This window comes from Drosophila persimilis, unplaced genomic scaffold, assembly GCF_003286085.1.
Source record: "Drosophila persimilis strain 14011-0111.01,24,50 unplaced genomic scaffold, DperRS2 tig00000431-arrow-pilon, whole genome shotgun sequence".
NCBI lineage: Eukaryota > Metazoa > Arthropoda > Insecta > Diptera > Drosophilidae > Drosophila > Drosophila persimilis.
Genome location: NW_020825312.1, coordinates 945,700 through 972,292, shown reverse-complemented (window position 1 = coordinate 972,292; position 26,593 = coordinate 945,700). Strand labels below are relative to the sequence as shown.

Here is a 26,593-nt window from a genome sequence, read left to right as displayed (position 1 = left end):
CAATGCTGATTGGTATTTTTAGTATTATTTTGGTATTCCTAGGGCACGGGCACACTAAACTCAAGAAACCATCACAAATGGAATCCCATCGAAAACTCTTGTTAAAGATCCTGGCAAGGCAAGGTGCGTCCAAATTGCGATCGTAGAATGTTCGATAGCCATGCACTGAGTGGATAGTGAATCCCAATGCGCGTGCGGCATGTGTCGTGTTACAAAACTTTGGCCCTGGCCAAATCCAACAACAACAAGAGGTGACGAGTACTATGTGCAGTGCGGCCAATGACAAGGCAATGAAGGTAGCTGTGACCCCTGGCGATGACGAATCCTTCATTATCTATCACGACGGCACGCCGCCACTGACACGACCGCCCGCGCTACGGATCTGTCGCATAGGCGATGCTGACCGCGGCGGGGTGCTCCTGTTGACAACAGACCACTCCCTTTACTCGGCTCAGTTGCAGACAAACAGGAGCTCGCTGGACCTCACCCTACTACGTTCGGACGTTGTCGATGTGGACTACTGCAGTGGCAGCCTGGAGCTGTTCGTGGTGCTCGCTAATGGTTCGGTGCAGCGCCAATTCATCACGTGCCTCGGGCTGGATAGGTACGTGCACCACCCGCATGCCTGGCAGACGCTGAGCTTCGATCCCGTAGAGATTATCGACGAAGGCGTCCGTATACGTCGTGTCTGCTGCTCTGCCCAGGGTGTGGTCTTTGTGAGCGCCAACGGCGAGACATATGTGATGGGCAGTTGCGGGGAGGTCTTCAAGGCTAAGCTGCAGCCTCGGCACATGCGTCTCTACGAAGAAGGAAAGGAGCTGCTGGATTTGGCGGCGGGAAATGAGCATTTCGTGATGTTGGTGGCGCCCTACAACCTGGCAGATGATGTTCTACAATTCCCGCTGACAATTGCCAGACGGAGTCCTATCCCAGCAGGACAAAACCGCACCCCTTGCAAGATCCGAACCTAACAAGACATCGTCATCCTTCGACCGGGCCATCAACAAGTACTACAAAGACTTTGACTATGCCAACCAAAGGAGGGGCTACTAGATTCTAGATCTTAAGTGCCAGACCAAGAATTTTCGACTTTCAGATTTTCTGAGGTTGTAGTATCCCTGTCCCGTTCCGTCCCGTCCCGTCCGACTAGACATTACTTTCACCTACAACTCTGTCTTTCTATAATTTATCTTATGGCCTTAACTTATATCGCTTATAGTGTAACTGAGCACAGTTAAACTTCAAGCAACAAACAATCAAATGGCAGCAGTTTGGAGAATCGTTTCGCCAACTTCGGTCTTGGATATCGAAAATCCCAAAAATGAGTACCGGGTATAAAAACTGGGATAAGTATGTAGAAATAGTAGGCTGTGGAATCGAACAAAACTTAGAAAAAATCCGAACAGGGAAAATATTCTCGGAAATATTCATTCAGTCCCCAGGTCTCGGCTGGGGAACATCAAAATTTTGAGGTGATTTTTTTTTAGTAAGCTAAAGTTATATCAAGCAAACAAAATAAAACAAAAAAACTCTCCACACTCTTACTGGTTAGAGAAATGTAAAATCTGCTGAGACTTTTCAACGTTTCTGATCTTTCGCTTCTCTCCAGCAGGATATAGCCGTAAATCCATATCCACATCCACAGGTTTGTTGTTTTTTGATTTTGGTATAACGCAGAATAAAGAAGACACAGAAAAGGATAGGTAGCTGCTGCTGGAGCTTTGCTGGTTACACACAATTGTTAAACATTCATTTCAACTCCCTCTGGAACTGGAACTGGAATCGGGTTATTGCATCCTGGCTAATAGCACTCAATAAATACACTAAATAGAAGCAGCCATTATCTGGGTACGAGTTGAGAATCCGAATTGATAATCATAATCATTCTACTCTTTTCTATTAACAGAAAAAAGGCTCTGCTCTTGATGGTACTGACATTCGTCGCTTTGGAGGTGGGCTTGAATGTTCGTGGATCGCATCAATACGATTATTAATGGAATTTAAAGGCTTTTATGGTTAATAGTTAAAATCATTAAAAAGTTCTTTACCCATTTTTTGTATTGTTTTCTTTGATTTATGTGATTGGGTTTCCTTTCTGACAGGCACATGTGGAAGCTGGAAGTTGTGGGAAGGTCGTCGCCGCTAAACTTATTGCCTCCCCAATTCTCTCTCTGCAAAAAGCAATTTCAGTAAAATGAATTTCAAGTGGCAGGCAGACTTCACCTCGCCTTCTCCTTTTTTCGTTTGAAAAATTGTATAAAATAGTACAATGAATTTACGCTTATAAAAAGTAATCAATTGTATTTAATATTACTTCTCCTTTTAAAATCCCGATTGAAAAGCTCTTATCTATGGTTATATGTATAAACCATAAATGGTTTTTGGGTTTATATGGGTATATGTAAATGTTCAAAAGCTATTTCGTTAACAAAAATGCTAGCTATAGCCTTATATAAGCCGAAATGAAATCACTGGACGTCACCCTGCTGGGGATGCTCAGAGTACCCCCAATGCTGATTGGTATTTTTAGTATTATTTTGGTATTCCTAGGGCACGGGCACACTAAACTCAAGAAACCATCACAAATGGAATCCCATCGAAAACTCTTGTTAAAGATCCTGGCAAGGCAAGGTGCGTCCAAATTGCGATCGTAGAATGTTCGATAGCCATGCACTGAGTGGATAGTGAATCCCAATGCGCGTGCGGCATGTGTCGTGTTACAAAACTTTGGCCCTGGCCAAATCCAACAACAACAAGAGGTGACGAGTACTATGTGCAGTGCGGCCAATGACAAGGCAATGAAGGTAGCTGTGACCCCTGGCGATGACGAATCCTTCATTATCTATCACGACGGCACGCCGCCACTGACACGACCGCCCGCGCTACGGATCTGTCGCATAGGCGATGCTGACCGCGGCGGGGTGCTCCTGTTGACAACAGACCACTCCCTTTACTCGGCTCAGTTGCAGACAAACAGGAGCTCGCTGGACCTCACCCTACTACGTACGGACGTTGTCGATGTGGACTACTGCAGTGGCAGCCTGGAGCTGTTCGTGGTGCTCGCTAATGGTTCGGTGCAGCGCCAATTCATCACGGGCCTCGGGCTGGATAGGTACGTGCACCACCCGCATGCCTGGCAGACGCTGAGCTTCGATCCCCTAGAGATTATCGACGAAGGCGTCCGTCTACGTCGTGTCTGCTGCTCTGCCCAGGGTGTGGTCTTTGTGAGCGCCAACGGCGAGACATATGTGATGGGCAGTTGCGGGGAGGTCTTCAAGGCGGAGCTGCAGCCTCGGCACATGCGTCTCTACGAAGAAGGAAAGGAGCTGCTGGATTTGGCGGCGGGATATGAGCATTTCGTGATGTTGGTGGCGCCCCACAACCTGGCAGATGATGTTCTACAATTGCCGCTGACAATTGCCAGACGGAGTCCTATCCCAGCAGGACAAAACCGCACCCCTTGCAAGATCCGAACCTAACAAGACATCGTCATCCTTCGACCGGGCCATCAACAAGGACAACAAGGACTTTGACTATGCCAACCAAAGGAGGGGCTACTAGATTCTAGATCTTAAGCGCCAGACCAAGAATTTTCGACTTTCAGATTTTCTGAGTTTGTAGTATCCTTGTCCCGTTCCGTCCCGTCCCGTCCGACTAGACATTACTGTCACCTTCAACTCTGTCTTTCTATAATTTAACTTATGGCTTTAACTTATATCGCTTATAGTGTAACTGAGCACAGTGAAACTTCAAGCAACAAACAATCAAATGGCAGCAGTTTGGAGAATCGTTTCGCCAACTTCGGTCTTGGATATCGAAAATCCCAAAAATGAGTACCGGGTATAAAAACTGGGATAAGTATGTAGAAATAGTAGGCTGTGGAATCGAACAAAACTTAGAAAAAATCCGAACAGGGAAAATATTCTCGGAAATATTCATTCAGTCCCCAGGTCTCGGCTGGGGAACATCAAAATTTTGAGGTGATTTTTTTTTAGTAAGCTAAAGTTATATCCAGCAAACAAAATAAAACAAAAAAACTCTCCACACTCTTACTGGTTAGAGAAATGTAAAATCTGCTGAGACTTTTCAACGTTTCTGATCTTTCGCTTCTCTCCAGCAGGATATAGCCGTAAATCCATATCTACATCCACAGGTTTGTTGTTTTTTGATTTTGGTATAACGCAGAATAAAGAAGACAGAAAAGGATAGGTAGCTGCTGCTGGAGCTTTGCTGGTTACACACAATTGTTAAACATTCATTTCAACTCCCTCTGGAACTGGAACTGGAATCGGGTTATTGCATCCTGGCTAATAGCACTCAATAAATACACTAAATAGAAGCAGCCATTATCTGGGTACGAGTTGAGAATCCGAATTGATAATCATAATCATTCTACTCTTTTCTATTAACAGAAAAAAGGCTCTGCTCTTGATGGTACTGACATTCGTCGCTTTGGAGGTGGGCTTGAATGTTCGTGGATCGCATCAATACGATTATTAATGGAATTTAAAGGCTTTTATGGTTAATAGTTAAAATCATTAAAAAGTTCTTTACCCATTTTTTGTATTGTTTTCTTTGATTTATGTGATTGGGTTTCCTTTCTGACAGGCACATGTGGAAGCTGGAAGTTGTGGGAAGGTCGTCGCCGCTAAACTTATTGCCTCCCCAATTCTCTCTCTGCAAAAAGCAATTTCAGTAAAATGAATTTCAAGTGGCAGGCAGACTTCACCTCGCCTTCTCCTTTTTTCGTTTGAAAAATTGTATAAAATAGTACAATGAATTTACGCTTATAAAAAGTAATCAATTGTATTTAATATTACTTCTCCTTTTAAAATCCCGATTGAAAAGCTCTTATCTATGGTTATATGTATAAACCATAAATGGTTTTTGGGTTTATATGGGTATATGTAAATGTTCAAAAGCTATTTCGTTAACAAAAATGCTAGCTATAGCCTTATATAAGCCGAAATGAAATCACTAGACGTCACCCTGCTGGGGATGCTCAGAGTACCCCCAATGCTGATTGGTATTTTTAGTATTATTTTGGTATTCCTAGGGCATGGGCACACTAAACTCAAGAAACCATCACAAAAACATGAAAACTTATTAGAAACTTGGAATCCCATCGAAAACTCTTGTTAAAAATCCTGGCAAGGCAAGGTGCGTCCAAATTGCGATCGTAGAATGTTCGATAGCCATGCACTGAGTGGATAGTGAATCCCAATGCGCGTGCGGCATGTGTAAATAGCCTCCAACCATTTCGTGCAATTGCGTCGTGTTACAAAACTTTGGCCCTGGCCAAATCCAACAACAACAACAGCGACGAGTACTATGTGCAGTGCGGCCAATGACAAGGCAATGAAGGTAGCTGTGACCCCTGGCGATGACGAATCCTTCATTATCTATCACGACGGCAAAGCTCTGCAACTCCATTGGAAGGGTGTGCCGCCACTGACACGACCGCCCGCGCTGCGGATCTGTCGCATAGGCGATGCTGACCGCGGCGGGGTGCTCCTGTTGACAACAGACCACTCCCTCTACTCGGCTCAGTTGCAGACAAACAGGAGCTCGCTGGACCTCACCCTACTACGTACGGACGTTGTGGATGTGGACTACTGCAGTGGCAGCCTGGAGCTGTTCGTGGTGCTCGCTAATGGTTCGGTGCAGCGCCAATTCATCACGGGCCTCGGGCTGGATAGGGACGTGCACCACCCGCATGCCTGGCAGACGCTGAGCTTCGATCCCCTAGAGATTATCGACGAAGGCGTCCGTATACGTCGTGTCTGCTGCTCTGCCCAGGGTGTGGTCTTTGTGAGCGCCAACGGCGAGACATATGTGATGGGCAGTTGCGGGGAGGTCTTCAAGGCGGAGCTGCAGCCTCGGCACATGCGTCTCTACGAAGAAGGAAAGGAGCTGCTGGATTTGGCGGCGGGAAATGAGCATTTCGTGATGTTGGTGGCGCCCTACAACCTGGCAGATGATGTTCTACAATTGCCGCTGACAAGCAAAGAGGAGACCGAAGACGATCGCGCGTCCGTCAAGTCGCTGAGCAGTGGAAACTCTGTGCGCAGCTTTGCCGCAAACACGAGGCACCTGCTTCATCAGGGATATGCCCTGCTGCACACCCAGCTATTCACATTCGGAGCCTCCAACAATGGACTGCTCGGAACGGGGGATCACATCCGACGAGCCAATGTTGCCCGTCTACAGAAACTGGACAGTATGGGTGTGTGCAGCATTGCAGCGGGGCTGGAGCACACGGTGGCACGCACCCTAGACGGCAGGCTGTACCACTGGGGCCTGAACACTCACGCGCAACTGGGCGAGGATGTGAGTGCGCCCAAGGAGATTACCATTGCGGATCAGGCAGCTGCGTTACCCCTGGAACAAAACTCTGCACTGGAGGCCACCTGTGGCGACTACCACACTTTGCTGCTGAATGCGTCTGGACAAATACAGTCGCTACAACCGCCACCTCCAATGCGACACCTGCAGCAATCCAGCACCTACGCCCAGACGCTGCTGCAGCTGCAGTTGGGTGCAGCCTGGCCCCACCAGTTGCGTTTGCTAATGTGCTCAGGCGGGTATACTGTGCATAATCAACGTCAGTTCCAGCGACACTACCACTACTACCTAAGCCACCTCCAGTCGCAGCTCCAGCTGCTGCTCAAGCACCGCCAGGCCGTCCAAACTCTTCAAATTTGGCAGCAGCAATCCTCGCTGGACGCCCTCAGCGCTCTTGGCCCGCTGCTGGTCAACTGGGAACGAATGCTCTGTCTGCTGGTGGCCACACTACACTCCTTGGAGGGATTCTACCGGGCTGACTTTGTCCAGCCTGCCGATTTGCTCTTCATCTGCTACCATAAGGAATACATTGAGCTCTTCGAAAGCTACACCAAAGCCTTCTGCAACGTTTACTCGGTGAACGGATTCGGCGAGGCGGTGGCCTCGATTGCCGGCCTCAGCAGTCCCCTCGCGGAACTAAACGAGGAAAGCTATGTGACGCGGCTGTTCCAGCAACCTTTCAGCATCCACCAACTGTTCATTCAGTTCATGGAGCTGTTGGTAAAGACGCAGCCCGAGTATAACGAGCATCGCCTGGCCTGGACGGAGTTCGCGCGGCAATGCTGTATTAGCCAGGAGCTGGCTGTGAACACCAAAGATTTCTGGAACAGCAACGATCGCAACCCACGCATTGTGCAGTTCAGACGCAGCCAGCGACGGGTGATCCTCACCTCCGCTCTGGTTCCCCTCAAGCTGGTCAGCTCGGTACTCAGCATGACCAGCAACAGCTTCATCCTCTTCTCCGACTTCCTCTGTCAGGTGGAAGGAAAATCGCTGTACTCCTATCCGCTGACCACATTATGGGTGTGGTCGGAGGGCGAGACTGGCCTGAGGCTGACTACACCCGAGAAAAGCTTTCTTGTAGTCACGCGCTCCCAGGAGATGCGCAAGGTGTGGCTCGATCAGCTGCAGTCGAGCATCGTGTCTGCTCTAGGGAGACCTCTGGGCAGTCCAGTGCCCAGTACCCGCTCCACGGGCTACGAGTACAGTCGCGAGCATCCGAAGTACGCCAGAGTGAAGGCGTGTGGCACTTGGAGGAAGGGAGTCCTTCATGGCAACTGCTATCTGGAGTATCCCGATGGTAGTGTATATTGCGGTGAAGTCAGTCAGGGAATAATAGAAGGTGTGTTTCAAGGCATTCTTGTGTATAACCTATAACCATCCCTCATTTTCTGTGTAGGTTACGGCAAAATGGTGATTCCCTCGACGGGTCTCTATGTGGGCCATTTCAAGGGCAGCCGCTTCCACGGTCATGGCCTGTACGAGATCCACTGCAAGGACTCGCACGAGAGCGAGATTTACGAGGGCAACTTCTGTGAGGGCCTCTTCCACGGGCATGGGATGATGCGCAACAACCGCTACATCTATGTGGGAGAGTACCAGGCCAACACCCGCTGTGGCTATGGCGTCATGGAGGACTTGATCAGCGGCGATAAGTACATGGGCATGTTTGCGGAAAACAAGCGCGTGGGCATCGGAAGTTGCATTACCAATCGAGGTGACTACTTCGAGGGCAGCTTTGCCGGCGACGATCTAGTGGGCAGTGGGGTAGCGATATTCGAGAACGACTACTACTACGAAGGTGAGCTTTCGCTGCACGGACCGAATGGGCGGGGAGAGTACTACATGCCCAGCGGGGATGCGGGTATTGCGGGGGCATCAGCAATGGGGTCCAGCGAGGAGAACGACGACAATTACGAGCTTATTGGCAACAAGATGTTTGGTCAGCTCAGCGGCAGCTGGGAGACGGTGCGCGTGCAGGCTGGCGAACTTGTGCTGAACCGACGCTTTCCGAAATACCCCAGGTGAGTCCTCTTGGCCACGTTCGAGGCATGTTCATCTTTTGTAAAACTTGCTTCTTTGCTTAGTTCCCTGGGCCGAAAAGTCGTGGATCATAATCGCAAGTGGCGTTCGTTGTTTCAGAACTTTGAATCTGATCTGGCCAGTTGCACGGCCAACACTAGCTCCGGATCCACTCTAGCAGCTGTGTCTGACAGCACACTCAAGAAACCAGCAAAACCCTCGCTCAGCACGGCCCAGCTCTGGAACTGCATATCCGTGTACATGAGCAAGCAGCGGGCACGGGCGGGGTCCAAGCCAGGAAACTATTTCAACAATATTTTGCTCAGTCTGCCGCTGCCTCAGAAATCGCCATCCCCAGTGGCCAAGGCAAGAACAACGACAACTGCATTGACCAAGCTGCATGCGGAGGCTGCTTCGGCACTGGATTTCCTCGGATTTCCCCCGCGCCGCATTCACTCGCAGGAAGCGCTGAACAGCAAGCAGAGCGGTCTGCAGCGAGCTGACAGCCTACTCTCCATGGGCCACAACTCGACCAGGGATTTGGACACAAGTAGCTTGGCCAGCTTTCAGCTAGATCGCAGTCTTCTGAACAGCACCTTCAATGGGGATGGCCACGAGTCTAGTACGCTCAACGAGAGCTTCGGTAGCATGACACAGAGCAGCATTAACAACAATAACAACAATGTTTCCAAGCATACCAGCAACGGCAGCGATTGCTCCATAACCTCGACCAACTCCTCGACGAGTGCTATGCTGGAGCAGGTGCCCAGTTTTGGCATGGCCTCGACTCTAACCGAGCAGGATGTCGCATCCATTCGTGTGTATCTGGAGCAAGCCTTCAAGGATCGCCACCACCCACTGCACGCCCTGAACGAACGGATTGCCAACTGCTTCCACTACTCCTACGGCTATTGGAAGGTCAAACCCACACCAATCCTGGCCAAGCAGGCCATGCGCGAATGGGAATCCATCTCCCGACGCATTTACCGCTTCGTGCGAAAAATGTTTCCAGCGCTGCCAGAGGACTATTGCCACTTGGAGGGCAGCAGAGAGGTGATCTCCCACATTACTCTGCTGTATCCGCTGGTGCTCTCGGAGGGCATTTACTCTACTCTTTTTGTTCTGTATGCTAACAAATACAGCCGCAAGGACGAGATGTACAGGCAGAACCTAAATCATGCCGAGAAACTAAACGACCAAGAACTTGTGGTCCTGATGGGCCATGAGAGGTGAGAGTATACCTTAAAATGCACACATTTGGAAGCCACTGCAATCAAATTCTTCTTTCATTGCAGTTTTCTTCACACTGTGATGCTGGACCCCAAGTTTGAGGAGTCTGTGCAGACCTTGAAGCAACTGCAGGAGAAGTTCAGTCCACAGGACATGTTGACTGTGATACAGCGCAGTACGCAGCTGCTAACAGAGGCGTATGAGCATGCCATGTCAGGTGAGCATATTAGCTAGATCGCTGCCCATCGTTTCGATCATTGATATCCATTGTATCTACTTGCAGCCAATGCCGCCCAGCTCAATGCGGACAACATGATACCGCTGACCATGCTCACCATGCTACGTGCAGCCGTACCCCATTTGGGTGCGGAGCTAGCCCTGCTGGACGACCTGACGGGTGGACCGAATTTCCAGGCAGAAATGAATGGGATGGCGGGCTATTGCTACACTACTCTAAAGGCTGCCTACGAGCATGTGACTCTAAAGGCTCTGCAAAATACGCCCTGAGTCCTAGGCGAGGCTAAGATGTTATATATGGCAATGCTTATCAATAATTACGATTTGGAGATGTTATGTCTCGAATGGAAAGCTTTAGAGCATACAATTTATGCCAATATTGATAGTTGTTTGGCTTTACATGATGTACGATTAGAGCCCGTTATATTATCTGTATATATGTAGTTCTTGGACGAACCTTGTGCAAATACCCCTCATAGGCTTACGAATGTTATTTATATACATATGCATATATATGTACAGTCCAGTGTGTGTGTGTGTGGACGCTCGATCGCCTGTCGATCAGTGTAACAAAAGTGTATCTATATCTGTTTCATATATTCTAAGCCAAACACCTTAACACATTCCGATTATTTACCAGAACAAATAAATTATATAAATTTAACTGCTCTTAGTTTTCGACATCCGCATCCTCATTGGAATCTTGCTGAGCTTGCTTCGTGGAGAACATGCAGGCGGACATGTGCTCGGAAAAGTGAGATTTGTCAAATTTATAGAGAATATACTTTTCGGGAAAGGTGGTTCCCTCTTCGTTGCTGTACACCAAGATGACATGGTCATGCTGCCGGGCGATCTTACGTTTGGCCAAATAGGCCAAGGCATAAACGCCCTTGCGGAAAATGTTTTGACGGTGCGTGTGGAATTTTTTGGTGCGGAACGAGAGCATGGTCACGTTGTAATATAGCGACACGTAGTCCTCCGCAGAGCGCATGTGGCTGACAAAGATGATGGGTGCCTCTGGGCGGAAGTGGGCAATCTTCTGTACCATGCGCGTCGTCACACCGATGACAACAATTGCCACAGCATGCACTTCCATGGCGGCACTGACCACAGCCCGGGCCAAGCCATCAGCGCCAGTATGCGATCTATCGCAGTAGGGAACCTTGGAAAGCGCCTCGGGCGGGATCTTCTCGAAGATGGCGTTCTGCAGAAAACTGAAGTAGAATGACTGCTCTGTCTTGTGGCCTTTGACCAGGTACTTGTCCGGATAGTAAAATGTGTAGAAGTAGTGGGCGGGGTCAATGCGAATCTTCTTCTCATAGATCAACTCGGGATCGAAGATGATCGGCTTCTTGGCCGCGTATACCAACTGCAAGAAGCACTCGGCATCTGGACACAGTTGCATGACATCGGGAACTATTTCGGGCTCGGCAAGTTCCACAAGGAAGCCATCATACCGCTTGGTAGCCCAGTTTATTTCGCCATCGCATCCCTTGACCTCGTTGAGCACCAACCGGGCATAGATACGCAGATTCTCGCACTGCATTATAGCCATGCATTTTTCCAGATTATCGAGGTACTTGGCGGTGCCAACGATGTTGGAAACTACCACATTGACTCCTACCTCGCGGGCAAATGTAAGATCCTCCAGTTCCTCGTATGATACCCGAAACTTGGAGCAGCGTTTTGGGAACAAAACGGGCATATATGACTCAAGCATTCCTCCACGGGCTACACAGCAGTTCAGATGATCTGGATGCACGCTGTGCACCACCAACTGGATCTCATTGCCGATAAGGATGAAGTCATACTCCACGATATCTCCCAGCAGGAAGCGGGCGTTCACATATAACATCAACGACGAGGAACAGTCGGAGAACTTCCGGTCGACAGTCAGTGTCAGCTTGTTCCCTTTCTTCAGCTCCACACAGCTGTTGTCGCCCTTATACTGTTGTGGGTTGAGGTAGCCCGAGTACTGAAAGCGCGGCGAGAGCTTCACCAAAATGGTGGATACGACTGGGAAGCCGTACTCCTTGGACACGCTGATCTCTGCTTCGCGCAGCTGCACGACCAGTGACTGATTGGAGCTCTGGGTGCCCACGAAGAGATCTAGGGCAAAGCACCGAACGCCATTGCCTAAAAATAGGGGAAATCCATCATACGGGTACGGGTACCTTTGAGGCAGGGCAGCTGTTTCCCCAGGCTACTCACGGAGAAAGGTCTTGAGTTCCTGATCGCACCCAAGCATTTTAGACAGCTGGATGCACTTGCGATTATCGTTGGAATCGGGACCATGGCGCGAGCTCAGTACCTGGAAGCCGGAAAAGTAGCTATGCCAGCGATTCTCCTCTTGGCACTGCCAGACGCCACACAGATCCTCGCTCAGCTCCTCGCCACCAAGCTCTTCATCCCCGCTCGATATGGACGGATACGAGAACCTGGACTCCATGAGTTTCAATTCGTTGATATTGTAGTTAATGCTGCCATCGTCGTCGTGACCCAGCAGGTGGAAGAACGTCTCGCGACGCTGCAGGCTGGTCAGCAGCTCCTTGGCCCGCAGCACCTTCTCCACATCTACGGCGATGACCTTAAGGCGGGTGAAAATTTTGTCGATGGCAGTCTCAATTGTAGGAGCCGCAGACTCCAAATATTCCTCAACATCCCCCATTAAAAAATTTTAAAAATAAAATAAGTATAGATATGTAAATGTAAATAAACAATTTGAAACTGTCAAATCAGATCTTTGTATAACAAGGATTTTTTACAAGTATTTTTATCTAATTTTTCCTGATCTTATACTTATAACTTTTGTTGCTAAAAACCATAAGAAAATGACGATATGATATGCTATTCTTATCGATCTTTCCTCTACTATATGACTAAATATGTTAAACAAATCATTAAAAACATTTTAACACGCTTTATTAAGCCTATTATCCACAAAACAGGGTTTTCAGCTAATTCTGCTACTATGGCAGCTATGTAATTTAAGTAGAGATCCGATTGTAAATAAATCTTACTGAGATCTATGAAATTATCCTCAATCAAGAATGGTTTTTCACCATTGATTAATTTTGAACTGATTGTCCTATACAACGGCATGATATATTGAAACAATCTTGGCGGCTGCCACTTTTTACAGCATTCATGCCATGTTATCGTATACCACGTTTAAGTCCATGTCCGTGCCGAACCCAAGGAGGTTTCGTGGTATTTTTTCTGTTCTTTGCCACCTAGGAATTTTCCAATTTCTTTTCTTTCTTCGTTTTTGTAAACTTTTCCACTAATAAAATTAGTTTGAGGCGCAGGTAACTTTATTTTGTTACTGCCGCTGTATCTCATTTCGGATTTTCGGTTTATGTTATTTATTTGCCTGTTTTTCCCGCAGGCGAAAATGTTAAATATAGCACCGAGCGTCAAGTGAAATGTTTACAATGTGAGAGAAAGGTAAATGGAAACGGACGGAACGGGGAAGGAGGAGGAGGAGGAGTAGGGCACAACAAGCTAGTCATAACTAAGCGTTTTAGAATCTTTTTAGAATCTTGTTTCCAACAAACATCATGGAGTTCCACCCCGAAATGGCAGAAGGCAGCGGAAAACAGAAGAAAAAAGAACATCCAAAAACATAAACATCCAGGAATGTTTAGAGAATAAAAATGTTCATATTCGAAGCGAGTTTTCATCTTTTTTTCCCCGCATTTTCCTCTCTCTGTTGTTTATTTTCTCTCGCCAACTGACAGATACTCGTACTCGTATACCGCCTGACTAAGGCCCCGAGTGGAATCGGGACTGGGAATCGTTCTGGATGGAGAGTGGAGAGAGGTGCTGACTGGATGCTGACTAGATGACTGGGTGTGGCCGCAGCCATGTTTAGACTAAGCAACCGATCGCGATCGTTGAATTACGAGTATACTCGTAGAACTTCCTCTGCTCCAATCACTCGAGTGCGAAAAACCGCTTGAACTTTGATGCTACGAATGCTGAACTGCACTCATCGATTCTCCTCCTTCCATTCTCCATACAATTAATTTTCCCCCCTTTATTTGTGTCCGATTTTAGAAAAAAATTTCTATGCCAGAGGGTGGCGTGGGTGGTGGGTGGGTGGGTGGATGGATGGATGGATGTATGGACGGATGGGGAAGATGCTGCAGCACTCTGCCGAGGTGTGGGGCTCTTGGGGCTGCCCATCTGCTGCCACTGAGCAAAAGCATAAATTGCCCGGCTCCTTCGCTCAGATCGTGTGCCTCCCCTGCACTTGAGTATATATCTTCCTCTCCCTTTCTCTCTCTCGCTCTCTGTATGGCGCGCTCCCTCTCTCTCTCTCTCTCTTTCTATTTGACTCGCTCGCACGCCCATTCATTTCGTGAATAGAATTTTCGAAATGTCTTTGAGTTTTCAAAATTTTGGAGCGTAGGTGCAGTGCGTCTCGTGGCGTCAACGTGTACGGTTCACTTTTCACTAAATGTACATTCGCTCGGAAAAAGAGAATAAATTCAAAGATCAAATCCACCTGCATACATTTTTTTTATCAGTTCAAAAATTAATATCCAAATTAAATTGAATCAACTTGAATCCGAATCTATGTTATATTTGAAGTGCTGCTCTGGAACAGGCAGAGACAGGAACGGAGACAGGAACAGGATCAGGATAAGTCGGCGGCCTGCCAGGCGGAAGTGGGCGTACATTTTCCAACTGTTGCCAAGTTAGCCCACACACACACACACAAACACACACACAACCACTCACCCACAACCACACACACACACACGCATAGCGTTGATAATTTTTCATCTTTCCAATATCCCACTCGACTGGCAAAATATTCGGTTTTTGGCTTTTGGCTAAAAATATTTAAAAATCCAAAAATCCACTCGTGTCTATGGCGAATGCCTCTGTTGCTGTTGCTACTGCTGCTGCGGCTGCCTGTTTTTCATAATTTTCAGTTTTATTTATTTATCCTATACATATAGGATACCCATATAGTCAAGTAGACGTCCGTCTCTCTGACAGTCTCTCTCTCCCGCTCCCTCTCACGTTGCGTGTGTGTGTGCTTCGTTTTCGTTTTTCTTTGCCTTTCTGCTGGCAACTGTCGAAAGTTTTTGCGCTTTTCGCATTGCCCATTTCATTTGGCATGTCGTCATTTTTGTTTATTCCACCGCCAGCACCACACCTTACCACACCACACCGCACCGCACCGCACCGCACCAGACCAATCCAATCACTGCCCAAGCTCCCTGCTATCTGCTGCCCCTGGCCAGCTTTCGCACCAGCCACCACCCTTGGCCATGCATTTTCCTTGCGAATGTTCCCACATTTTGGCGGCCTTTGTCTTGGGAATATTTTGGAGTAGGTGGATGCTGCTCTTAATTGCCAGCCTCATGAAACAAATCACAATTTAATAGGCATCCCATCCCCCAACCCAGTGGTTTACAACTTCCTTGCTTAGATACATATACATATATGTATAAATACATACAGACTATACGTATCTACGATTCTATAGAGAAGAGTACACTGGCGTACTCGGTCGTACATTTGGCATGGGGAGACAGCTGTGTGCATTGGCAGATGCCATCAGCATCGGCATCGGCATCGGCATAGGCATAGGCATCATCCTCATCCTCATCATCATCGTCCGTCCCAGCGCGTATGTGGGGGAAGTCCATAAAAAAAGAAACCAAACCAGCACACAGTTATAAAAATAAAACTATTTTCGTATGGCATGTGCATATAGACCCTCGATCATTAGACGGCAGCGATGATCAGCAGCAGCCGCCTCTTGGCACAGTTTTCCAGAGCACCGATTGGTCCATAAATCAATCGAAGCAAATTAATTTAATTCAATTTCTAAACACGCTGAAGCAAAAAACCGTCCGCCTCGTGGTGCCATGTGTTCAAAAAAGTCCGAGGTTTTCGCAGCTAAATATATTGTAAAATATACAAAGATCAAAATTCTAGTCGATTTGTCTTTTTCCGCTTACTGGCGTTTTATTCGATCAACGACAGGAAAGGGAAAAAGGCGTATTTACTATGAGTTTATCCAACAAACAACCGACCCAATTCAGCTTAATAATAGGTGAGTACATCCCCATCATATCTATCTTTGCAAAGTTCCCTTGGGGACATATTTTATCTAGCTAATCAAAGTCAACAGCTCCAACGATGCATTCGAATCATTTTGCGGCCAATTTAAAAACATTATCATCAAAATTTCACAATTTTCCCTTTCATTTATTCGAGTGTGGTGTGTGCAAAGAGAAGAGAGTTTCTCGACCAATGGAGATGAATAATGCGAGAGTCTCGCACGATTTCAATATGTATAAATGTCCAATTTTGTCAAAATTTGTAGAGAATTCCTAAAGACAAAATGGAAAATACCTATTATAATTACATATAACATTTCCTACAACATTATAATTACAAAGTTGATTAAGTCAAAGAAGTATTTACTGTACAGATAACTTGCCCAAACAGAAACCTCTCCATAGTAATCGCAAAACATACTAGTATGTACTCGTATGCGACGAGGTGACTAATTTCCTAAAATATACAAGTATCTATACATTTTTCAAACACAAACATTCGATTTCGGCACTTGAATTCCACAAAATTCCAAAAACTTACAATTTCTGTGGTCTTTGCAGCTCACTTTTCGATCAAAAAACGCCAACCCAACCTAAATCTGGAAACGTTCATTCATCTGTACTAGTATTGTACATAAGATACTATATCTTTCCGCCTATTCGAATATTTCAATTGCGCAAAATGTACTCCGAATTCTTCGCGTTCGATTAATAATTAATTATTTCACAGCCAGAACAAAGAAATATGCAAATCTGATTGCAAAAACCTTGCCAGATATTGCCGGTATAGTGAAATCGGACAAATTGCTTCACCCTCGCGCTGCTCGCCGCGTCGGCGGAACAAATTCAGATCCAAATCGGGGCATTCTTCGGTATTTCTGTAGCATTTCAAATGAAACGAAAATTAAATGTAAAATTTATTGTTGCATAAACAAAATGCCAAGAAACCGTATCCAAAATCGAACGATGCGTATGTGGCACCTTTAAGTATTTTGTAGCTGCCCCTCCATTCCTCCATTCCTCCTCCCAATGCCCCAACCTATCCACCCTATCGACGCTATCCACCTCCCATCTCCCATATGCCGCTCGCAACATCTTCATCTGACCGGCTGCTGCTGATACTGCTTCAGCCTCTGCTCTCGGCTGTGGCGGGTATGTAGAACAAATACTATATAGAAGGCTGGAGGAGAATGGAGAATTTAGTGCTGCCTCATGCCCAGTGGCCAAAAATAACATCAATGGGGGCACGAAACGAGGCACAAAACATGTTGAGGGTGGGAGATCAAGACTGAACGGAAAGGAAGGGGAGGGGAGGGGAGGGGAGCGACGCCGTGTGTTTGCTTTGTTTATAGTTTTCTTGTAAACAATTGCGGATGGAAAAACCAAATCCCCGACATGTTCGAGAAAAATCAGCTCTGGATGATGCCCAAAATCAAAACGATCGAATTTAAAATCGGACTGAACCAAAAGTGCAGAGTGGGGCCAGCCGATTCACCCCCAATCGACCTCCTCCACGATGATCATCGGCATGGACCGCAACTTATGTACATACATACATGGCGTCGAGTGTAGGATAAACAAGTGCATGGGGTGCCAGAGAGAAGAACAATAAGAGCCTGTACCAAGATCGGGAATAAATTAAGATTCTGCCTCAAATTGCAGCAGAAATTTTTGTTTAGGATCGAAGTTGGAGCGGAGCGGAGGGGAATGGGAATGGGAATAAGAATGGGAATTGCAATGCAAGATGGGAGATGTGAGATGGGTCTGATCTTTAATTAATTCTTAAAACGGGTTTCAAGTAAATGTTTGCAAATTCATATTGAACGAGTACGAGTATGCACGGGTATGTATATGGATATTGGTCAATAACCGGTAAGCAGGGCAGCGCCAATTTTCGGCAATATAAAGAGGTGTCTGGGCTGAACACGACTCAAATCAAGATCAGCTTCCCATCCAGACAGCAACATGTTCAAGATTGTAAGTATCGCCATCGCCGCAGAGATTCCATCTCACCTCCAAGGATTACCTCATCTGATGACCTCCACCTCCACCTCCACCACAGCTCATCATCTCGTTGGCCCTCTGCCTGGTAACGGTTGTTTTGTCTGCTCCAGTGGATCATGTCACTTCCACCACCCAGCCACCCGTGGCCATTCTAGAATCGTCGAATGAAAAGCACGAGGATGGTTCCTACAACTTCTCCTACCTTTCCGAGGACGGCACCCATCGGCGTGAGGAGGCTGTGCTGAGGAATCCGGGCACGGACAACGAGTACCTCGAGATAAGCGGCTCCTACTCCTACTTTGATGCCAATGGCCAGGAAGTGACCGTCACATACAAGGCCGACGACCATGGCTTCGTACCCGAAGGCGGTGCCATATTGCCGCAGATTTCGGTGGCCGCCAAACAAGTTAGCCAGCTGGTGGCCCAGCCCGATCTGGAGTACGCCAAGCCCCCAAAGCCCTAATAAAGATCTGATACTCGTACGAATCGAATCGAATTTGTAGTGTTTTTTGATTGAATAATGTGGTGGATTGGTTGATTCTCAAGGCTACCGTTCCCGTACAGAAGAATTTACAGAAGGGAAGGGAGTACTCTGCTGAGGGCCATGGTTGCATCCTCGATTTTTCAAGCGAGAAGCAAAGAACCAGCTGAAATCTATAATGGATTCTTACAACCTGTTTTTCTAGTATCAGTTTTTCTAGTTTTTTCAATGTATCATATTGGACAGCAACTCAACAAGGGCCTGTTCCTATAAGCTTCGAATTCATGATCTGCCTCCTAGCCCAATCACAAGATTGATTGTAAGTATCATAGCGGAAAACATCAGCAAGGATTTCCCCATAACTTAACAAGCTACTTTTTGTTTTGGAGACCAATGAAAGCCTTGGGAAAAATTTGACAAATACCTATGTAGATCGAGGAAATTCACTAAAAGGTACCGCCAAAGGAAATTAATTGGAATAAAAAAAAGGTTACGTTCTTCATTTAATGCAGAAACAATTTCAACTACAAAATAATAGCTAGAGGATCGGCTTCTTGACGATCCTGGGGTTCGTATAAGTTAACAGTGCGCTGAACAAATTGAGAATACAAAAAAAAATAAAAAAAAAGTACAACTAAGGTAGAGTCTTGAAGAAGGGGATCGGTATCCGGCTGGGAAATTATTATAATACATAAAAGCTCAAAGATTCAATTAAAAAAAATAATGTAATAAATACGAATTGAATTCTGTTATGGGGAGAGGGTTACTTCTTGACGGGCGTGGCCGGAGGCGATCGATAGGAGTGGACCAGGCCGCCGCCAGAATTGGGCTTGCGCGTCTTAAGGCGGGTCTGCAGGGTCTGCAAAAGGCCGGCGAGGACGTCGTGATTGGGTATCTTCTTGGCGAACAGTAGACGCTTCACCGAGTCATCGTAGGTGAGCAGAGCCACCATATTCTGAAGCAGGAAGCACTGGCAGTACTCCAGCAGACGATGGGCATTGTAGACCTGGGAGGAATGAATGTGGATATCATTGAGATTCGTTCAGGTGGTATTGCTGGAGGAGTACGGTGGCTCACCTTGGCATGTATGTACATGGCCACCACATTGTCCACATCGACCATTTCGGAGCAGCGAGCCTCTGTATATCGGAGCAGACCCTCCAGCTGGAAGAAGCTGGCCGCAGCCATTAGCTCGAGGACATCTCCATGGGCCACATCTAGAGAGCCGCATCCGCCGCTGTAGAGGAACTGCATGACCAGTTGGAAGATGTGATAGCGTATATCGTTGATCTGGACCGTGGGCGTGGAACTGGCATCGCTCAACTTGGAGCTAAGCATGCTTTGGAAGCGCGGCGAGGCTGTGACCAGGACGATCTTGTGCCCATAGAAGATCTTGCCCTCAACTCTGAGTAGGGAAACGAAAGTATTACCCACTCAAATGGATATATTTGGGTCCTTAATCTCACCTAAATGTGACATCGCTCAGTTCCGGGTTGTTCACGAACTTGGGATCTATGCGAGAGCCCTGGACTGGCTGCATCTGTGGCTGCTCCTTTACCGGCTGCAGCGTCTCCCAGCCAAAGCAGGTGGCAAATATGTCAGCCAGCAGCAGGGTGGTGCCCTCGTTCTTGTTCCGGAATATGTTGAAAAGCAGCGGCAGACACTCGCTCACGAACTGAGCGCTGTAGTCGTCCGGGCAAACCTGGAGGAAGTCCTGCAGCAGTTGGTCGATAACAGCATCCAGCCGCAGCTCGTGCGCCGCCGACAGGGCATGCATCCAGCAGTGGAGAGTCCAAGGTACCCCCAGTTTGCGCAGTTCAATGGTTATGTCTGAAATTCATAGAGATATACTCTGTGTCAATTACATACATATACTCGTACATATGTACATATAAATTTCACCAAATTTAAGCTTATTCTTCATTCAATACACATTCTCTGGTAATTCGATCAACAATAAAAATCACATTTTTTCAGCACTTAAATATAAAAATAGGTTGTAAACAAAGCTCTTTCAACGTTTTTGCGCCTCATCCGGTTTTAAATTAAATGTTGACTAGCTTCAGCCGACTATAAACAAATAATAATGAATGTGCATTCATTTGAAATAAGTAATCCAGGGATTCGTTTTTAGAGCCATTTTGTTATTTTCGAAACTCTCCCTTAACTCACCCAAATGGTTGTTCTCGGCACTGTGGTACATGGCCTCCTGGAGTCGCTTGATCTGCGTCTTGTTCAGCAACGGTAGAATGTCCTCGCTATTGGCATTGGTCGGGATATTGCCTGGACCCCCTCTTACTCCAGCCACATCGCCCTCTGCCAGCATTTCCTCCAGTGAGAGGACATCCCGAGTGCCAGGCAACACGGGATGGGTGAGCAGCTTGCGCAGGCACGACCGATGCCCGTGGGCGGCGGCAACGGAGATAGCACAGAAGCAGCCTTTCTGCGCCGATCCCGCAAAGCAAAGGGAGTCCTTCTGCTGGGTGGAGAGGAAGGCGTTCGCTCCATGTGCCAGCAGGAGGGCCACGATCTCTAGGTTGCCCGTGCCCGCGGCCAACTGCAGCGGCGTCAAGGTACACTTTTCCTCGCTGCTGCGAGCTCCGCCCTCAACCTTGCCGCCCCGCTCTAGCAGAATCCTCAGAGCCACGTAGTTGGCGCGACTGGCGGCGAAGCTCAGGGCTGTCCAGTGCTGCGTGTCCGGCAGGATGGCCGGATGGCCAGAGCTGCCGGCGGGCGGCACCTCCACATTGGGATCGCAGCCGGCGTCCAAGAGCGCGTGCAGAGCCACCTCGTCGTTGCGGATGCTGGCAACCATCAGGGCTGTCAGGCCAGCGCTGTTCTGGGTGTCGTAGCGGGTTGTGGGCGGCAGCAGTTGGGCAGCCTGAGCCAGTAGCTCGGCGCGGCCAGTCAGAAGCAGCTGCAAAGAAGATGGACAGGGATTAGGTTTTGCAATGGGTACCGATATTAACCATCGCACTCACCTTAAAGGCCACTCCAATGGTGGCGCGCCTGCCCAGCTCTGAGGTATCCTCGCCAATCCCGATACCAATTCCACTAACCACCGGCGAACTGGAGCTGCTGTTACCTGTGCCCGTTCCCGTTGAGCTACTGGAGCCCGCATTGAAATGAGTCTTCTTGGTGGGCAGCTCCTCATCGTGGGCCACGGGACGGATAGGACAGTCGACGCCCGGGAGCAGGAGCCGGGCCGCCTGCATCACATCATCCTTGTCTATCATCAGAGCGCTGCGATGCTCGGCATGCGCCGAGGCGACCCTCAACCATTCGGCCAGGGGGGGAAGGACAACATAGGCGCGCTCATAGCACAGCTCCTGGACATGATGGCTGCCAGTATTATTGGGCGGCACTGGGGCGGCTTGGCCGGATCCCGATCCGGAGGCGGCCAGCAGCTCCGTGTGCTCCAGCTGGGAGCAGCGCATGAAGTAAAAGAGCGCAGCCAGAGCGGAGCCAGAGAGGGCGGCGCCCAGCTGGAACTCCTGCTGTGTGCGCAGGGCTTTCTCCTTGAGCTCCCGGATGCTGCCCACGCAGGTGGCCAGGGAGGAGGCACTGGCCCAGCAGGGCATGGTCAGAGCACCGGAGGCAATGCGTCCCGCATTTAGATGGGCAAAGGGCTGCAGCAGACCCCAAACGTCACCCGAGTTGGCTATGCTCTGGTCGAGGGCGGCCGCTGTGCTGCCGTTGCTACACTGCAGCATGATCTCCTCGAGGAGATTCTCGACGCCGGCACAAAGATACACTGCGGCATATTCATGTATAAACTTGCCGAGTCGAGCGTCGGTCATCCAGCGATAGAAGCGACCGACGGACAACTGGAGGCCTGCTCGCGAGGACTTGCTCTGCTTCAGCGCACTCTCCCCCGGCACGGCGAACATGGCCGCCGCACGCATGCAGGCCTTGGTACAGGAGTCGGCCAGAGTCGAGCAGAGCACAACCCGGAAGGCACCGGCCACCTCCTGCTTGGAGCACATTCCCAATCCCGCCGAGAAGCGCTGGATCTCCCTAGCAATTCTAACTAGAGCCCGCTGCAGCAGGTAGCCCAATCTGGAGACGACCTCCACGGCCATGTGCTCCGCCTGCTGCTTACAACGGCCGCCCCTCAGCACCCGTATGATGCACTGCTGGCTCCACGGCGGATGCTGCAGCTCCACCAGGCGGTTGTGCGAGTCCACCCACACAAACTCGTCGGCACTCGTACTGGTGATCACCGTCTCCAGGGAGGAGTAACGGCCCAGACGTCTGGCTGGCTCGGAGCTCTCCGATCCGGCGCTCAGACTGCTGTACGTGCTGCTGCTCGTCTGGGAGCGCAGTGTGAGCATGGCCAGCTTTATGTCCTCCAGGCCTGTCCCGCTCCAGGGTGCCTTGCCCGCCGGCAATATGCCCCGGTGTCGTCGAGATCGGGTGCTTCTATTGGTCACTCCCGCCGCCAGCCGATCCTCGGGCAGAGGTCCCAGGGTCATGCCTCCTGCCGGGGAGGAGCTGTGGCCTCCCGTGTCCGACATGCTGGCATGGCCCGAGCTCCGGTTCTCATCCGAGGAGCTGTGGCATTCCTGTACGCGCTGCAGTGCCCGGAATTGATCGTGCTGGTGCGTTCGTGCTGGCGGGGGATTCCCACTGGTCGTGCTCGTGGCCGTGGTGGGTATGCCCAGTGTGGGTCGGCTGGGCGAGGTCTGGCTGAGACTCCCACTCAGCTGCGGAGGCTGCGATTTCACGGGCGTACTCTGGACGGTCAGGCGAGCGGGACCCGCCACCGCTCGCTGGGGAATCAGCGCCTTGGTGGCTCTAACGGGCGAAGTCATCTGGCTGGGAAGCGGAATCTGGCCTTGGCTCAAGGCGAGATTTCCCGGGACCCCCACCTTGTGCCCCACTCCCTTGTTGGGGTGCTGGGCTAATTCTTTGAACACCCGAGGTGCTGGCGCAGCCATCGACACCGCCAGACCGCTGTGTGGTCCATGGGGCGACAGTGGAGTCGACTGCTGTTGCTGCTGCTGCTGTGATGGCTGCAGCAGAGGCGGAGGCATGGGAGGCAGCCCAGTAATCTGACTGGGCGCCGGGAGCTGTCCGAAACTGGGAGGCAAGTTGCCAGTGGGTCTGCAAGAAATAATATTCATTATATAAATTATATTATATATATATATATATATATTTGTAAAATATAAGTCTTACAATGTTAATCAAAGCGGTTGCCCAGGAATAAAATACTTAAAAAACATCGATAGTAAACATGGTGACAGCAGGGGATCTCTTTAAAATAGGTATTATATGTTTCTCTCTGTTTCATAATTTAGCACCCAATTTTATATTAAATACCGCTTCATTTCCTTAACCATAATACAAAAAGTTGTATTAAATAATAACAACTGAGAAAACTAAGACAAACAAAGGCTACGTCTAACGTGGACTCTAATCTCTCTTCACACCATGATACCAATCTTCTGGTTAGACGCGAGCCGTGCGCTGAATCAGTGGCACGTAATTAAAAGTGGATGCACACACGGGGACAAGATGTCTAAATTCCGTCATCAGGTCGGGATTCGGTAGGAGTTGTTCTCAGAACAGGCTCATAAGAATCAAATATCTTGGTGAAAAACGAGGCGAACAATGGGAGAGCTTCTAGCAATTGTAAATATTGGAGAGGATATTTTGATTCGTTGTCAATATAAATGAATATTGTAATATTAGATGATGCAAGACTGAGAAATTTTCTGTATTCTTTCTCCAGTTCAAAATTTCATTTTGTATTCGAAAGTAGGTTTATCTTAGTCCCCACGATTCATTATCGCATTTCTTTGCGAGTTCCCCATGATTATCGTCTTCTAACTGGGCTCGGCCAAAATAAAAAACAGCATAAACAAATGATATTTAAAGCCAGTTACGATGTTTCATTTGCATGCGAAAAGTCAGTCGTCAGAGTTGTCAAAATCTTTTCATTCTTTTATGAGTGTATTCTTTGTAGAATGCAGAATAAAAAACACAGAAGAATGAAGATATTTCGCCCAACCCCAGAGTGGTCTATGCTGTAACTTGAGCTCCGATTGACCCAAATTTTTAATTTCGCCGTAGCCTGACACATCTTCCATTGTCTATCCAGACGAATCTACAACTGTTCTGTGCTAAATAAGATTTATGGACAGCAGCTGAAATTTCTTTGGGACTTGTTGCCATGATCCCATTCCTAAGGAAGCTTGATTAGTCTTTTTATTGTCGTGCAGTGACCTTTCGTTTGGTTTTTCTTACAAGCATTTTATTTGACATTTTTTTTTTGAATATCAAACTATTATTTGTTTTGGGAAATATGATTTGGGACCACTGATGGTCTTGGATTTGTATATTTCGGATGTTATAAAATTAGTTGGCTTGTCTTTAAAATGGTTTCCTAATTTGTATTCAGTTTGATTTTAATGTGAGCAGTTTTTATGTGACATTAAATGTATGAATGATCCACATTAAAAGATTCAGAATTGTTTATTCAATTGCTATAGAAATATGTAGTTTATTCTGTCATATGCAAATTTGTGCTCTATAGACAACTTTTACGATTGTTCTTTTCTGTAAATGTTTTAATGAGTTAAAAAAACGGACCTAATTGAACGGATGCCTTTAAAAATGATCAGCATTTTTGGCAAAGAGCTTTTTGACTCGGCTTTCTAATTCTGTCTGGCTTACCGTGGGTTTTCCATCCCAAAACTGACTCCTTTCCCTTTTCTAATCAATTTCAATCAATTCTCTACCTATAAATCCCTTTTCTACTCAACTTTCACAAAAGAATTGCAGCAGAAAATATATAAATGGAAATGGAAAAGAGGCAACAAATAATTGCGTATAATTTTAAATATTTTCCAGTACCGTCTGGCTGCTCGTCGCCACTCCTGAACGTAGCTCCAGTCGCACGAGTCCGTCTCCGCATCGTGGCCAGGGTCGTTGTCGTCTCCGTCATCATCATCATCATCATCATCATCATCAGTGGCATCAGTGACAGCAGTGGTAGCATCAGATTTCGTTGGACCGACCACGGCCAGAGTTGGCTTTGCCACCGTTTCCACCAGAGCACTGGCTCGCCGGTAATTGCCTTCAATTCTGATATTAATTACGCCATTCTGCACGCTCTCAATGTAGGGCGGCAGTTCATCATCCGCCCGTTCTGCCCGTTCTGCCCGTTCTGCCCGTTCCACCCTATCAATCCCCTCCTCCACGGCTCTGGCCTGCTCCACCTTCTGCATCTCCACCTCCTCCTTCTCCACCGCTTTGTCATTGGACTTCAGTTTCTGGGACATTTCTTGGAGCAGCTGCGAGTGCAGTTCTTTGGGCGATAACAATGGTGAGGCTGCTGCAGCTGCAGCTGGAGCTAGAAGTGGAGCTGAAGACGGCGGCTGGATCTGGGCTTGGGTTTGCGGTTGCAGTTGCACTTGCGGTTGATTGCGATTGATGGAGTCCCCAAAGTAGATGACCACCTTGTGGTTGGCCGGTCGCGTCCTGCTCGTGTCCTCCACCCAGTCGGGAAGCTCCTCGATGGGCGTGGGCGAGGGTGTCTGTCCGGGCCGTGGCATTGGCAGCTTCTGCTGCTGCTGACACATTTCGCTGTTCCGCAGCGACTGCGGCTGAAAGTTCTTGAGAGAAATGCCCCGCCGTCGCAGGATGAAGTTCTCGTTCAGCATCCTGCCCAGGAGGGATGTGGAGTTCGCTGTAGGCGGTGGCAGGGGGGGCGGGGGTGCCTTCTTGGATCCTATTTTGTAGTTCCGCAGCTCGCGGCAGAGGCTGCAGGAGCAATCTTTGGTGCAATACATGATTGGGTGCTGTTTTGATTTAGTTTGGTTTCATTTCACTTCGACACGGCCACACACTTCCTCTTTTTCTCTTCGTCTTCCTATTGGCACTTTTCTTTTCTTTCTTTTTCTAGTCCCGATTCCCGATTTCCTTTTGCTGCTTTTGCTGCTTTTGCAGCTGTTTTCTATGTTACTCGCACAAATAATAACAACAATTATGCAAATTATAAATTATCATTGCTCTCGTGCTCGGCGAGCCGCGACCGAAACTCAAAATTCGAAATTCAAAGCTCCAAAAGTCGAATGTCCGAAAAAAAAATTCCGACAGTCGCCAAATTTCGAACCCGCATTACCGTTCGCTCGCGCACATCAAGCTCGACTGAAAAACGAAGCTCACCTGAGCCGCGGCGGCG

At 48.2% G+C, this 26,593-nt stretch overlaps 6 protein-coding genes across 14 annotated transcripts; 4 read left to right on the top strand and 2 right to left on the bottom strand.

Moving 5' to 3' along the window:
• Positions 1-56: 56 nt before the first annotated feature.
• Positions 57-2,053, top strand: LOC6603848 (alsin homolog). 4 transcript variants are annotated; one of them, XR_003408868.1, is made up of 4 exons: positions 109-123; positions 1,613-1,645; positions 1,704-1,848; positions 1,907-2,053. XR_003408868.1 is itself a non-coding variant. In XM_026989546.1 (3 exons), exon 1 carries the CDS (start codon positions 264-266, stop codon positions 969-971), a length of 708 nt encoding a protein of 235 aa, XP_026845347.1. In that variant the 5' UTR covers positions 57-263; the 3' UTR covers positions 972-1,472; positions 1,613-1,645; positions 1,704-1,848. The 4 variants fall into 4 exon arrangements, 2 of the variants coding, with proteins under 2 accessions (XP_026845347.1, XP_026845348.1); XR_003408869.1 differs by having other exon boundaries at positions 1,610-1,645; XM_026989546.1 differs by lacking the exon at positions 1,907-2,053 and having other exon boundaries at positions 57-1,472.
• A 514-nt stretch (positions 2,054-2,567) lies between these two features.
• On the top strand, positions 2,568-4,559 carry LOC6604003 (alsin homolog). Of its 6 annotated transcripts, none has more exons than XM_026989928.1 (3): positions 2,568-3,980; positions 4,121-4,153; positions 4,210-4,354. In XM_026989928.1, the coding sequence occupies exon 1, from the start codon at positions 2,772-2,774 to the stop codon at positions 3,477-3,479; it is 708 nt and encodes a 235-aa protein (XP_026845729.1). In that variant the 5' UTR covers positions 2,568-2,771; the 3' UTR covers positions 3,480-3,980; positions 4,121-4,153; positions 4,210-4,354. The 6 variants fall into 6 exon arrangements, 3 of the variants coding, with proteins under 3 accessions (XP_026845729.1, XP_026845727.1, XP_026845728.1); XR_003408917.1 differs by adding an exon at positions 4,413-4,559 and having other exon boundaries at positions 2,617-2,631; positions 4,121-4,354; XR_003408916.1 differs by adding an exon at positions 4,413-4,559 and having other exon boundaries at positions 2,617-2,631; positions 4,118-4,354.
• Positions 4,560-5,109: 550 nt separating this feature from the next.
• Positions 5,110-10,185, top strand: LOC6595768 (alsin homolog). Its single transcript, XM_026989924.1, has 5 exons — positions 5,110-7,687; positions 7,745-8,369; positions 8,433-9,596; positions 9,663-9,814; positions 9,881-10,185. The coding sequence occupies exons 1-5, from the start codon at positions 5,332-5,334 to the stop codon at positions 10,102-10,104; spliced, it is 4,521 nt and encodes a 1,506-aa protein (XP_026845725.1). The 5' UTR covers positions 5,110-5,331; the 3' UTR covers positions 10,105-10,185.
• Positions 10,186-10,414: 229 nt separating this feature from the next.
• On the bottom strand, positions 10,415-12,502 carry LOC6595770. Its single transcript, XM_002021315.2, has 2 exons — positions 12,046-12,502; positions 10,415-11,970 (listed from the first exon to the last, which is right to left on the bottom strand). The coding sequence occupies exons 1-2, from the start codon at positions 12,500-12,502 to the stop codon at positions 10,505-10,507; spliced, it is 1,923 nt and encodes a 640-aa protein (XP_002021351.2). The 3' UTR covers positions 10,415-10,504.
• A 5,131-nt stretch (positions 12,503-17,633) lies between these two features.
• On the top strand, positions 17,634-18,412 carry LOC6595772 (endocuticle structural glycoprotein ABD-5). The gene is made up of 2 exons (XM_002021316.2): positions 17,634-17,894; positions 17,980-18,412. The coding sequence occupies exons 1-2, from the start codon at positions 17,883-17,885 to the stop codon at positions 18,382-18,384; spliced, it is 417 nt and encodes a 138-aa protein (XP_002021352.1). The 5' UTR covers positions 17,634-17,882; the 3' UTR covers positions 18,385-18,412.
• A 493-nt stretch (positions 18,413-18,905) lies between these two features.
• LOC6595773 (ankyrin repeat and BTB/POZ domain-containing protein 2) lies at positions 18,906-26,201 on the bottom strand. Its single transcript, XM_002021317.2, has 8 exons — positions 25,824-26,201; positions 25,659-25,739; positions 25,264-25,604; positions 21,384-23,508; positions 20,575-21,319; positions 19,869-20,232; positions 19,480-19,807; positions 18,906-19,408 (listed from the first exon to the last, which is right to left on the bottom strand). Exons 1-8 carry the CDS (start codon positions 26,199-26,201, stop codon positions 19,166-19,168), a joined length of 4,605 nt encoding a protein of 1,534 aa, XP_002021353.2. The 3' UTR covers positions 18,906-19,165.
• Between the last annotated feature and the right edge of the window lie 392 nt (positions 26,202-26,593).